General features: G+C 37.8%; 1 protein-coding gene across 1 annotated transcript in view; it reads right to left on the bottom strand.

Annotated features, from left to right (window-relative positions):
• Positions 1-13,331, bottom strand: part of RASA1 (RAS p21 protein activator 1) — a 67,926-nt gene that overhangs the window by 5,384 nt on the left and 49,211 nt on the right. Inside the window, exons 16-23 of the mRNA XM_037373116.1 lie at positions 10,869-11,041; positions 10,500-10,659; positions 10,170-10,312; positions 9,242-9,357; positions 7,945-8,031; positions 5,001-5,068; positions 2,099-2,187; positions 396-473 (exon numbers count right to left, since the gene is read on the bottom strand). Of these exons, the coding sequence (XP_037229013.1) occupies positions 396-473; positions 2,099-2,187; positions 5,001-5,068; positions 7,945-8,031; positions 9,242-9,357; positions 10,170-10,312; positions 10,500-10,659; positions 10,869-11,041 (914 nt within the window). The remainder of the gene's footprint in view (positions 1-395; positions 474-2,098; positions 2,188-5,000; positions 5,069-7,944; positions 8,032-9,241; positions 9,358-10,169; positions 10,313-10,499; positions 10,660-10,868; positions 11,042-13,331) is intronic.

The following is a 13,331-nucleotide window of genomic DNA, read 5'->3' as shown; positions in this document are numbered from 1 at the left end:
TTTTTTAAAGCAAAAAAAATACTTCAATTTCTGGTCAAAACCGTATGACAAAGTACATATAAGAATTTTTTTTAAAACATGTTTTTTAATATTTGTATTTTTTGCCAAAATTTCTGATCCTCACAGCTAGAAAATCTAATTGAGCCTCTCACATCTACAGAAGCACTAAATTAATGAACTGTAAGATGACATTTGATGGTTTTAATTTCATATGACAGGCCAGCAATCTGCAGTTTCTAAACATGCATTAGAAAAATTTATTCAGTTACAAGCATTTAAAATGGCATGGCAGCTGGTCCATTTTTGAGCTAGTGAATAAAAGTGTAAAGAATTTTCATTTATAATGTAGCTACATAACTTCCAGCAAAGATTTTTTTTTTTTTTAAACTGCTTACCCCAAGTTCATCCAAGAACATGATCATGCGATGTTTGTTGCTCTTGATGAATGGATTTACCCCTTCCATATACGGCTCCTAGTAATTTTTAAAAGCATTCATTAGAACAAATCATTGTCAAGATAATTTGTCTTGACTAAACATTGTCAAGATATCTGAAGTCAACACACTGTAGTCAAACAAATGACATTGCAAAACAAGTATGTCATCTGGAGTGATTTTATTTTTTCAAGCGAATTTCTCATCTCTGCTGTGCAGCCAGTCAAAAGAGTACAGAATTTGGCGGTACTTATATTCAGAAGAATTTCAGATTCAGAAATTTTCTAATACATGCGAACTGGCATGAATTTGCATTAAGATGGAATGTCTCTCAATACCTAGCTGCAATGAGCAAATGCTCTGCTTTCAAAGGCATGATCAGGAATAAGTGCCCTCATTCTTGTTACTTCATTACTGCTTACGTTCCAAGTTACGTGTGTCAAAGAACTAACTTTTATAATGCCAGGCTGAAGTCGCTTTCATTATGCTTAAGTCAACAGGTTTATTTTTCAACCATGTTTTGGCTTGGGAACTGAGACTTTACTGAAAGCTGGGGCTTTTTAGTGCTATATGTACGCTTGATTTACAACATTAATTACATCTAACAATATGAAAGTGAGTACAAATAGGAGAAGTGCTTTGAAGTGCCCTACCACAGAAAACACCCATCTAAGGAGTAAGTAAATGCAGGGTGAAAATAAGGGAGGGGGAAGAGTCAGAGGCTGGCAATTCTTCATTTATTTCAGTATCGGATATCTATACCACGCTGGGAATTTAGGCCTGAGTAGTCTCATGTCTGAAAGTTAATTACTATACATAGACAGAAAACGTTATGTGGAATGCATTTCACGGTTGTGTACACAAGCATACCAATTATTACTGAAAGGTGCCTCCCCTTTGACATCAAATAATCAATGGAAATGAAGAAAACAAAAAAAAAGCTCCCATCATCTATTTAAGGCAGAGTATTTATCCCTCTGATTCTTTCCCATCACAGATTCCTGCTCTAGAAATTCTCATTTGTCTTTTTGATGAATATTTCAAAAGAAGGTGTGCCCGTTTTACCATCACAGACACTTTTGTTGTGGTGGGATGGCTGCCTGCCTTTCCTCTTCCACTTCTCCCCTCTAACACAGGAAATACTGGAGTATGACTGCTACCTTTGCTGCTGCAAACAGAAAAAAGAATGCTCCACATACTTCCACTGTTGCCTTTGGAACAAAAGCCTGCTGAGTTTGTGTTCTCATAGCATCAATGTATAGTTGCATCACACTCCGTAATACCTACTGGCATGACCATTTGTTCATCAATTATTTGAACAGACCACTTGAATCTGTTCCTACTACCAGATTCAAAACGTTTATGGGATGTACCAAGTTGTTAATGTGAGTTTCTAAATCACTTCCTCTCAAACTATTATGGCTCCTCTTCACAATTTGACCAGACTTTATACTACTGCTCTAGTTCAGATCAACACCCTGTTCAGCTCTAAATAAGGAGGACATACAAAACTGCCTCCTTCCTAATAAGGACAAACAGGTGATGTGTCAGGCTTTGCATGACAAAATAGCAACAGATTTTTGCATCTATTACACAGGAAGGAACACTGAAATGTACTGGAAGCATAGTTCTAGGCTGTTCTCTGTGTGTAAAATGATATTCACCTTAGCTCCAAATTCAACCAGATTTGCTAAATTCTGCACAGACTTGGCGACCAGCGTCAGTGTTCTTGCAGCAGTGGGGGAAGGAGAATCTGTCAGGAATGCAAAGCAGAGTTACTGGCCGTTCCATGTGAAACTAACAGCAGTCACCTGAAAGTAACGCTCTTCGTTATTTTTTCATGGAATAAAGTATTTTTAATGTTATAACACAATCATATGTGGAAGGTGTCACTTGGTGAAGTGAAACATGTTGCTTTAGTACTGTCCACAAAAACATATTAACATGAATGTCTGATTTTCTATAGTAGTTGCATACAGAAAAAAATATGCAAAATAAAGTGATATTAGTAAGAATTAGGTAAAGAACCTTTTTCACAAAAATGAAACAATTTTGTTGAAAGGAGGATTACTTGTTGTTAGAATAAAAAAAATATTCACCTTATAAATAAATCACAAGTTTATCTTTTTCATTATTTGTGTACACCTCCACGTAAGTGGGCTCTGACAAGTTACACAAATTATACTTTGAGTTACTGGCATCAGAAAAACAGAGTAAACATTACACGAAATCATGGCTTGTATTTCCATGAAATTATAGTCACTTGCTGTAGTTAACATGACACTTAACACTTTACATTAACCACTTAGTTAAAACTTTTTCCAACAAGAGATACTACCCAGTAGCACCTTACAAAATTCTTTTTCCCTCCAGTTACACTAAACAGCCTGGTTGAAAGTCAGGTTTGAGGTGTTCCAAAATTGACATGGTTATTATATAATCTCTAAACGTTCTAGTTCTTTGTAAGAATGCTATATGCTCTTCATTGTCTACCTGCATCTTTTCTTATTCTTTCTTCCCCTCCCCCTCCAAAATCCACTGAAAAGTAAGTTGTAATTTTTCTTGCATAGCTAGAGCTATGCAACTTATGTCAGTCGTGCATTGTATCTAGTGTTTGCCTCAATACAAGCCTTTGAAGCAGCAAAGCTGGAAAACATTACTAGCTTTGGAATCTGGAATTTTGGGTTAGGAGAACTGATTAAGGAAGTTAATTGTCTTAAAAAACTTCAAGTATGCTTGAAACAAAGGATTTCACTTTTGAAACAACGAGGTGTTTTTCCATCACAGTTGTTGAGGTGGTAGGATTGCTGCTGATACTGAGGCATACCTACACACACAGCCTTCAGAATACTTTTTTTCCCCTGTTATGCGAAGAAGGTACATTGGAAGCTTTGCTCCAAAAGGACTGCCTCATCCATTTATTTTTTAACAGCTCTAAAAGACCTATGTGCAGTCAGTAAGTTTACCTTACCAGCAGTCAAGAATATTAGCTGGACGTACATAAGCAGGACTTTTAACGGACATGCTTAAAAGAAAGGGGTTACTCAAATGCATAGGTAACTTTTTACACCTGCAGACACAGTGCAACCCATCAAAAGGTACCTAACTTGCAAATTACCTGAAGATAATAAAATCCTAAAGAATCACTGTGTACTAGGCCATGTTTCACAAATGCTTTCTCCAAAGCACGTATGGAAGTCATTACTGGGTGAGAGAGAGGAACTTGGATACAGCCCTTCTAATTTAGTACAGCCTAAAGAGAGACAATAGAAAACATGCTACTTTGTCTTTATTAAACACTGCCTATGAATAAAGAAAAAGCTATTCTGAATCAGATTTCTGATTTCTTCTATTTCCAAATCAGCATTTTACTTGGGGGTGTGGGGAATATCAAGAATCTGCTAGAGAGGGAAGGAGGAAGAGCAATGGCTACTGCAAACCAAGTGCCCTCTAGCTTGGGGTGATCTTTGCTGAGAAAAAACCCCCAGAAAACTAAGATGAAGTATAAAATTTGCAAATGTTTAAAACTAAGCAACTCAGATGTCCAAATATTTTAAGTTTAGTAATAGAATTTTCAGTAATTTACTTCTTTCCTTTCTTCCTCCCACAGAAGTTAACTTCAAAATGCCCACAAACAAACATTTCTAGGTGCTTAAGGCAACTGCCACGGGGTAACGCCTGCCCTCACCATTAAAGCTTCACAACAGGAAAGCCCCACACCATCAGCATGTCAGATGTGGTCCCTGGTGTGGGCCACCACCCCAGTCAACCCTACGAGCTGTTTGGGAGAACGCTGATACCAGCCAGCACTGAGCCACAGGCTGGCACAGCAGCTGTGCAATCCTGCTCTTGCAATGTTCCCTGCTGCTGTTTTAGTTAACTGCTATAGACACACTCTGCCAAAAGAACAGCAAAAAACAGGGTGGGACTTCATGAGGTGACAACATTCACTTCAGCAAGCCCATGGGAACTCTTCTATATATGGCCAATATATATATATATCAACCAAGATTGCCATCTCAGGTCTGCACAACCCACCCCTTCTAAATGCCACCCACCCTTCATCTTTAATATTCCTTATTTGAGATTGACTGTATTTAATGAGCTGAAGTCAAACCTTCTCCAAAGGCTGGAAGCTAAGCAGGATGTTCAAACAAGCCACATTTTCTAGGTGCGCACATGTATTCCAAGCTCTGTAGAAGTCTTGTTCATTTAAGAGATACCATTGAATTTCAGCCCTTAACTTCGGCATTGCATTGTATTCAAAGTGACATCTGAAGACCACACGCTTGCATTTTTCACACTGCTAGAATATATTCCACATTGCTAGCCTTCAACTCAAAATTTTGTTATTAAATACCACAGTGCAAGTTTTTCTGGACTTTAAAATTACATTGGAGATAACCACAACCTAGCCTTTGAGGGTGAAAAGCACACGTTGGCTGCCTTATGGAGAAGTCAGTCAAGTGATGTGGATAACATGCCTTTGGACACAGCGTTCATATTACAGTAACTTCAGGCCTACTACTGTATGAAGTATGAATTCAATCTGAAGCACATAGTCACCTGAGATGATATTAAACATCCTTGGGTTCAGGATAGCAGGACAAATCAGACGAAGAAAAACAAAGCCACTGAAATGAGAAGAAGATTGTGTTTTGTTCAATAAAATTGCAGAATTGGTGTAAAACTGTGTAGTCTTTAAGGATTCAAGTTAGTGTGGAATCTTTTTGAGACAGACATGAACCAACCAGCCTGCACTCTGTGAGTATGGTAACAACTTCAGAATATCATTCTGTGATCCTCAACTATGATAAAAGCTGAAAGAATAGGCATCTTGATTTCCCAGTTAAGGCGTACTGTTGAAACCATTTTGGAAGAACTTAATTGTAAAGTCACACCGAAGCAAATCTCAGACCACACTGGCCTCAAAAAGGAGCTGCCCCTGGTCTCTGACCTTCCAAATTTTTTTTCCATTGCCTGCTACTGCAAGACACCCATCCTGTAGCCACCTGTTTCCCCCAAACAATATAAGGAGCATAGGAGCGGGTGGGAAAGGCAACTTCTTTTTTGGCAGCAACACAGGCTTAGTTCAGCTTAAGCTGATCCATATCCTTATGACAGTACGCTGCAGTAGGATAGTAGTAAGGGATCTGCTACTTTCCTCCATGACATAACTGCTGACATCTAGAAAGCTGGAAAAAGCACTCTGCTTTGACTGCAGAACTAGGAACTCATTCAACAGAAACCCAGAATAGTCTTTAGTAGCATGAGAAAAATCTAACCTTCTGTTAATAGCAGAAGTAAGAAACATCCACCTCAAGTTAACCTCAATTCCAGCTAATTGCTATACAATGAGGTGACATATGGACCAACTAAAGTAATCTAAATCATCTTTATTTTTGTTCAGAGTGCTTCGATACAACCAGCAGAATGGTTTTCGTGACAGCAATACCAAAGCCTGACCACTTATCAAAAGGAAGAGGCCATTACCTCTTGTGTTGTTAATAATATATATTATTGGTTTTATATATATAAAAAATACATATATATTTACACGAGTTGATAAGTACACAGTGATGGTAATGTCTATATTACTCCAAAATGACATTCACAGTAGTGAGATTAACATACCTTTCATATGTCCGAGACACCTAATATATACTGGTTTAGATATTTATTACTTCTCCAATAACCATGAATTATTGGATGGTATGACACCACTTCTTGGACATACGTGAGGCTAAAATATTTTCTATGGTGTGAATTTAAGAGTATGAGGAAGTAGCCAATTTTGAAATCATGGCATATATACCAACTCCTCCTGTAAAACGCCCGAAGATGAAGGACAATTAGGTATTAATCTAGCATGGCCTTTGCTGATATAGAAGATCTGGTGCTTCTTATCCTGGTCAAGCCACCTAAATTAAGAATGAGTCTGTCTCCGTGGGGGTTTTACAACCAGAGAGAAATGGCAGCACGTTCTGACTGATACAGTAGGGAAGATATCAGGCATCTAAAACCCTGCCATCTGCCTCTGAATATTTATAATCACTCTTGGGCATTAAAAACTGCAAAAAAAAGATAACAATCATCACTGAAGGCTGTGAAGCTCTGTGCTTCGGAAAGAAATCACTACTAGCCACAGGTGAAGACTAACATCACAAGGCATCCAATATTCACAGCATCCAGTGGGGACTTCTGGAAAAGCCTGGATGCAAGCTGTGTCCGCTAAGGAAAGCCACACAGTTCTCTCTGGAGCTGGGGAGGAACAGACAGAGATGTGGTATTCACTGCTGAGCTCTACAGCCTTCCCGTGGTGTACAGCCCCTCATAGCGAGAGGGGCTCTGCAGCAAGCACAGCCTCCATTCGCAGGCAATGCCCCTGCATGGTACCGAGGATGACATAAGGCTCTGGTGTCACAATGACAAAGACAAGCCGAAGACAAATCCTCCTCTGAAAGACTCCCTCCGTGGGAGATTAACCCCAGGAGATCATGACTACCAGGCATCATAAAAAAAGGAAACATGTGGCCACATCTTTGTCAAAGATTTTTTGTCTGGCCCACACTGGCAATGGGCAGTGTTACAGGAAGAACTTGTGCACTGTGTTGGTTTAGGAATGTTCACTGGTGTTTTTGTGGCTGGTGCAAGTTCAGAGGAGCCAGTTTCAGTAACCTCCTGCAACGTTTTTAGAAGAGCTCCAAAATGTTTTGACATGACTGGGCTGGAGCAGAGAAATGAAACAAAACGGGGACAACACAGAATTATGTGTTTTTGGAAACCAACACAGTGTTGATTCAGAATGATCAGAACCAGCAGCCCAATACCAGTCACCAGGATGCCTTCTCACCGGCAACCAAGGAGTTTCTGGTTCCATCAGTTTCTGATGCAGAGAACTACATATCCCAATGCAGCCAGCACCTCAGTGAAACCTAACAGTCCAATTGTCTTTATGAAGAGGCATTAGACTCCTTACCATGTTGGGTCTGCATTTTAAAGGGCATCTTAAACCATGTAAGATTTCTCCAGCAATTGACACACTCACATAAGAGTCCCCGGATAAGGCACAGTCCTCCCAGTTGGCGTATGACAGGGAACATGATCTTCAGAGGTCAGTGCTCTCTACAGGTACCACAAGGGCAACTATTGCTTTGAGAGAAGTTTTGCTTTCCCAGCATGAAAAAGGAAATTGCTATTTCAAACTAGTTTGTAAAACTTGACAAAATGCAAGTAAATTCGAAGTTAAAACTATTAAGTACAGCTATACTGACCTCTATACTACACCATCTTATTCTGGGCAAGGCTCTAAGCACATGATGAAGAATCTAGCAGGCTCATAATCCTTAACTGGGATATCATGCCTCAGCATTGTAAATACCTTAAATACTGCAGTAACCTATGTAAATTCTATACAGTTTTGTCACTGGAAGAAACATAAACACACTGAAGTGAGTCTTTAACAAGACTTGAAAAGACTATTTTCAGAGTAAAGTGACAAGTAACTTACCTAACAACTCTGGTTCTCATGGTGGTATTAGCTGGCCACTTGTTTTGAACAGACTTCTGTAGGCACCCATAAATATACCTCAATGTCCTGCAAAAATAATGGCTAATTACTCATTCTATTGAACTTACAGAATCAAAAAGTCAGAAAGGATTTAGAAGAACCCCCTACTCGATACAGAATTATTATAAATTCTACATTTATAATTTAGACATAAGCTTTACATTAGCTTTAACTAAGAGTTAATTTATGAGTTAAGAAAGTAAATTTCTAAACTTCTATTAAAAAGTAAATTTATATGTGGCAAGGAAACATTCACTAATACACAATTCTATATGCAATGTAGTGATTATTCAGATGTGCATTAAGTGTTTTATAGCTCTTTAAGTAGTATTTCCTTTTTTTAAAAAAAGGCAATTTTGATGGTTTGATTTTATTATTTACTGTTTAGTTAAGAGGAGAAAAATAACTATTCTTTCCATATATGAGGGTTAGGTGTTTAAAAGTTAAGCAACCCACCAATAGTCCTCTCCCGTTAAAAAATGGGAGAATTATGGTGCATTTCAAAAAACGTTGAGAGCTGCATCATATATTTAAAAGGAGTGCGACTTTTAAAGCTAACCTTACCAGCACTAACACAAAAAACATTTGTGTACTCTGCCATCTCAAAATTGAGGTTATTTTATAATTAAAAAAACCAATGATACAGTGAAAAAAATCTGTTAGTACTATCCGTTTTTTATTAGATGGTTTCAAATCTGAGCTATGAAAGTAAGTTGTTATAGCAATTAAAAAAAGGGGGAAAAAATTTAACTGCTACATTTTCCTAGCAGACAGAAGCAATCATAGCACAGTGTCATTCTACTCCTACCCTCCTGTATTTTTAATATGCTGTTAATAATTCCACCCCTTTCTCAGAGAAGGAGGACTGGAAAGAATTTGTAACGAACTGAAACATATAAAATTGCCTGCTAACTAATACTGCCTTCTACCCTTTTGCGGAAATATAAGCTTGGTTATTTTTATTATTCTTCTTTCCCTGAGCTCTTGGGTCTAGTAACTTCTTCAAAGAAAGGCACGTGGGCTAGCCAGAGACTTTTGCAAAAAGCACTATTAATTCCTAAAAAGTGGGGTTTTTTTCCCATCTATATTCCTCTGTATGCATACAGCAACCGTAATACCCTAAATTATAACTGATTAGCCGAAGATGAACCAATAAGAACATCATTTTAAAGCGACAGGTAATTCATACAAATAGGAGTTTTCAAATACAAGTCTGAACAGAGAAGTGCAAACTTACGGAGGCAGTATCTCTGCAGCCATGAATATTTTCTCCACCAATTCTGAAAGTATACTGAGTAGATGCGCCAAATTAGTGTTTACATCTTCATTTTTTTCTAACTTTGAGGGATTTAACTACAACAAAAAGAGAAAAACATTAGGCTTCTCTTCCTAACTAGAACTACATATATAAATTCATAATACTACACAGCAAATACTACTGCAGAGTACATTAAATATTGTGCTGCTGTACAAGTATATTCTACAACTCACAAGCCTGTTTCAATGGCAAGTGAGGAAAAGTGAAGAAGCAACTGTTTTAAGTTCTAATAGGCTTGGCTTTTAACAGCTCAGATATTTACCACTATCCCATATGCATGACCTTTTTGTCTCTCTCAATCCAAATTTCTGAGGACTCCCTATACTTTGCGCAGTTAAAATGAAAGAAAGAAGTTAGGAGGGTAATTTTAGAAACAGTTTCAGGATCAATAGCAATCGTTTAATATCAAGAATTTTTAAATTCAAACTGAAGTTCAGACATTGACCTCTACGGTATCTTGAGTTTACTAGAATTTACTGGTAAAAAAGCTAGTAAAAAAAAAAACCAGTAAAAAACCCCAGCCACTAGAGTTTACTTACTTAGGCTAGGACATGCAGTAACTCCTAAAGCACAGCCTACAATTGCTGAACAATAAATAGATAATTTAAAGAAACTTTAAATAAAAAACTTTAGAAGATCTAATATTAACATTGTTCAAAGCCAAAATAACAATAAAAAACCCTTCAATCAATTCAGTTCCTGTATTTCTTACATAAATTCATTTTAGTTCCGAGAGATTAATAAATACCTCTGAAGCAATTATTTCAGGCAAACATAAAACATACCAACCAGCAGGTAATTGTGTCAACAAACCAAAATGTTTAAAAACATAGTTCAAGGTTATCACCTCACAGGACTGCTTGCTCTCCATTATTTTTAATATAGAGTCTTTCAGTGCATGGTGAACAAAACTTGTTGCTGTGGCTTTCATATACTGCTCCATAAGTGTACTTGCTAAAGTGGTGGCACGAAACAAAGTAGTAGCTTCATCTGAAAAAAAAACAGTAAATTGAAAAGCTGAGAAAAGGAGACAACAAGAAGTGAAGAAAAATGTGCTGTATTTACACTTTGATATATGTTGTACCTAAAGGAGGACAAAACCAAAGATGGTGCTGGAGCCCCTTCCCCGCCACCTGCCCAGAGTTCCAGTAAACTTTAGTGTATTTTAGCGCAGTACCTTCCATGCTTATCTCCCTGTCATTTAGTGTTCGTAACAACAAGGACTCAAGCTTCTCATGAAGAAAAATCTTCAATAAAATACCAGCCAACAGTGTTCTATCCTGTCCACAAACATGTGATAAGGCATAGACCACATGAAGTTCTTTCTGAAGTATAAGCTGAAAGAAACAGAATTTTGAAATATTCAGAAGCTTCTCCTAACACATAAAAGCTCTGGAAAAACTGCTATCATACATCTGTAGTGATATGTGGACATAATTATAAATATTGCTTAACGATGTCAACCAGTGTTACTGAGATCTACCTCAAACAACCAACAAAACTAGTTTTTAACAGATATATCAAGGCAAGTTAAACAACGTCATACCTCTTTAAACTCATTGTACTCCTCTTCTGGCATGATCTTCTCCATAGAATATCGTGCTCGAACACGCAAAGATCCTGGCTCAATACCCTTTAATGGTACATGGGAACTGAGCTGAAACCACTCATCTGTTGCATGTCCTTTTTGTAATCGGCTTAATTGGCAACGCATAAACACTTAAGGAAAAAAAAGAGCATTGTTCAAGTATGTTATCTCCAGAAAAACGGTGCTACTATTGAATAAAAAGCATTATTTTTGGCACGTCATCTCGTTTCAGCGAAAGAGTATTAATAAGAATAACCAAGGGTTTTGCTATCAATGTATTGACAGATGATCTGTTCAATGGTTTAACAAACTCCGTAAACTGAAGAAATATAAAGCATTCTGTAAAGAACGCATATATACACATACAAAAATGCCACATGGATATTGACACAGTTTTCTTTGTAACACCCAAGCAGTGAGTAAAAAAGTGCTCCTCTGCAAATCCATGTAGCAGTCAGAGACTAGAAACAGATTAAGTGTTCAGAATTCACTGTCTTCTTTCCAGCCTTAGGCTGATAGCACCATCAGGCCTGCTCCTTGCCCACTTTGTTACTTCTTAATATTTATTATTACAGTGTTGCTATACTGCCAGATGTATTTATTTTATGCTGACTTCCAGGTTAAGGCTGTAACAGTTTATACACATTATGTAAAAATGTATTTCCAAGCAACTTGCTGCCTAGATAATGATGAAAGTCAACTCAAGGATGGCCAGATCATTAATTCACCTTTCAGTGGTGTGGGCACCTTGAAATTGTCAAGCAGCAACCTGGGCTGCAGCTGAAGCCTGGCCCAGCAGCTGTGCAGCAAGCTGCAGCAGTGGGAGCACAGGCCCATCTGCAGCAGGTGGACACACTCCTGAACAGAGTTATTTCACACAGAAAGGGCCCAGGCACTTGCAGACACAACACTGTGGCTGTGAAGCACCCACCGTGCTCCAAGAGGGGTCCATGGTTGCAGTTTCACATTTACTCTGCCAGTCGGGATCTTTCAAACACACACACTCCTTCCATGCCTCTCAGTGACATCTGCTTTTAAGTTCCTCATATTAAAAAACACCCCTAACACAGCAAAAGCAAGGGGTTTGGGTTTGGTTTTTTGGTGTTTTTGGTAGTTTTCTCCACATTTCTGCAAATATGCACCATACAGCATACTGCTTTGCATAAACTGTCAACAGTTCCAGTAGACTTCCCATTGCCCCAGTGTTGCGACACAGAGCAGAATATCATTTGATACTGGAATAGAAAAGCATCACATTTATAATGCTCACTTCAGGACATTTCTGTTGCCTATTTCATATTCCTTGGGGTTGATAAACTGCTATAAGCTAACACATTCAAATTAGTCATGTAGTGTGAATAACAACTCATTACCACCTGCTACTTGTCATCAGTGTGGATGGGAATATGTCTTCAGACCAGGTAATCAATTGACCTTCCCAGGATATTTCTCCCCAGCATTAAAGCTCCTGTACCCACAACTAAGCAATGTGTTTTGCTTATTTTGCTTGCACATGTAAGGCACCTTTATCTTAGAGAGAGAACTGATGAATGAAATTTAGAATCAAGAATAAACTGATGATTTAATTTTTCCTTGTACAGTCCAGTACAAGGACTGCAGAACAGTTGCTACCATAATTTATATTCAATAACTTCAAAGGAACAATATTTTTTTCCATTTAGCAGGTTACACTGAATTAGTAGCTACCTTCAGTAAGAGACCACTATAGTTGAAAAATACAGGATATTTACATTTTGCAATCTAGCACATTTTGAAAGAAAAATAAACATACAGAAACTAATCAAAACAATAGTTGCTTCTCTCTAGACACAGGTAAGAATTCTCTTGTCAATGACCTTGATCCAAAAAGAATCACAGTATTTTACATGATGAACATTAGCATACAAAATGTCAGACAGAGGTTTCTTAATGGTTTATTTGCTAAGGAAACTTTGTGCATAATCAAGATTATATTTTGACTGTTAGTAATTATAATATGGGAATCAAAGTGAAAAATGGTTCAAACTTAGCTTTGCTCCAGTTCTCAGACCGGAGATGAACCCGAATTTACTATGAAGCCTTTGTGTAACCCCGCCAGAACAAAACAGAGCCATCAAAAAACCCCTAATCAAATTGTTTAAGAATACAAAATATTTTAAATCTTGAGAAGGAAATTGTTAAATACATGGACATACGAAATCCTGCCTTTTGCAGCCCCAAGTCACTGCCATGTTAGTACAACCCATCCTCCTATAATAACAGCTATCAGTTCCAAAACCCAAGCCTTGGCACTACTGCAAATAACTGTGCCTGAAAGGAACGACATCGGCTATTACTTTGCCATGTGCACCTGCCTGTATGAGGTGGCCGCCTCCATTATAAAAATGCTTCTTTTTTTAATATGAACTAATTTGAAATTGA

The sequence above is a fragment of the Falco rusticolus genome, chromosome Z (genome assembly GCF_015220075.1).
Source record: "Falco rusticolus isolate bFalRus1 chromosome Z, bFalRus1.pri, whole genome shotgun sequence".
Taxonomy (NCBI): domain Eukaryota; kingdom Metazoa; phylum Chordata; class Aves; order Falconiformes; family Falconidae; genus Falco; species Falco rusticolus.
The sequence above is the reverse complement of the archived record's forward strand: the minus strand, read 5'-3'. Positions and strand labels throughout refer to the sequence as shown.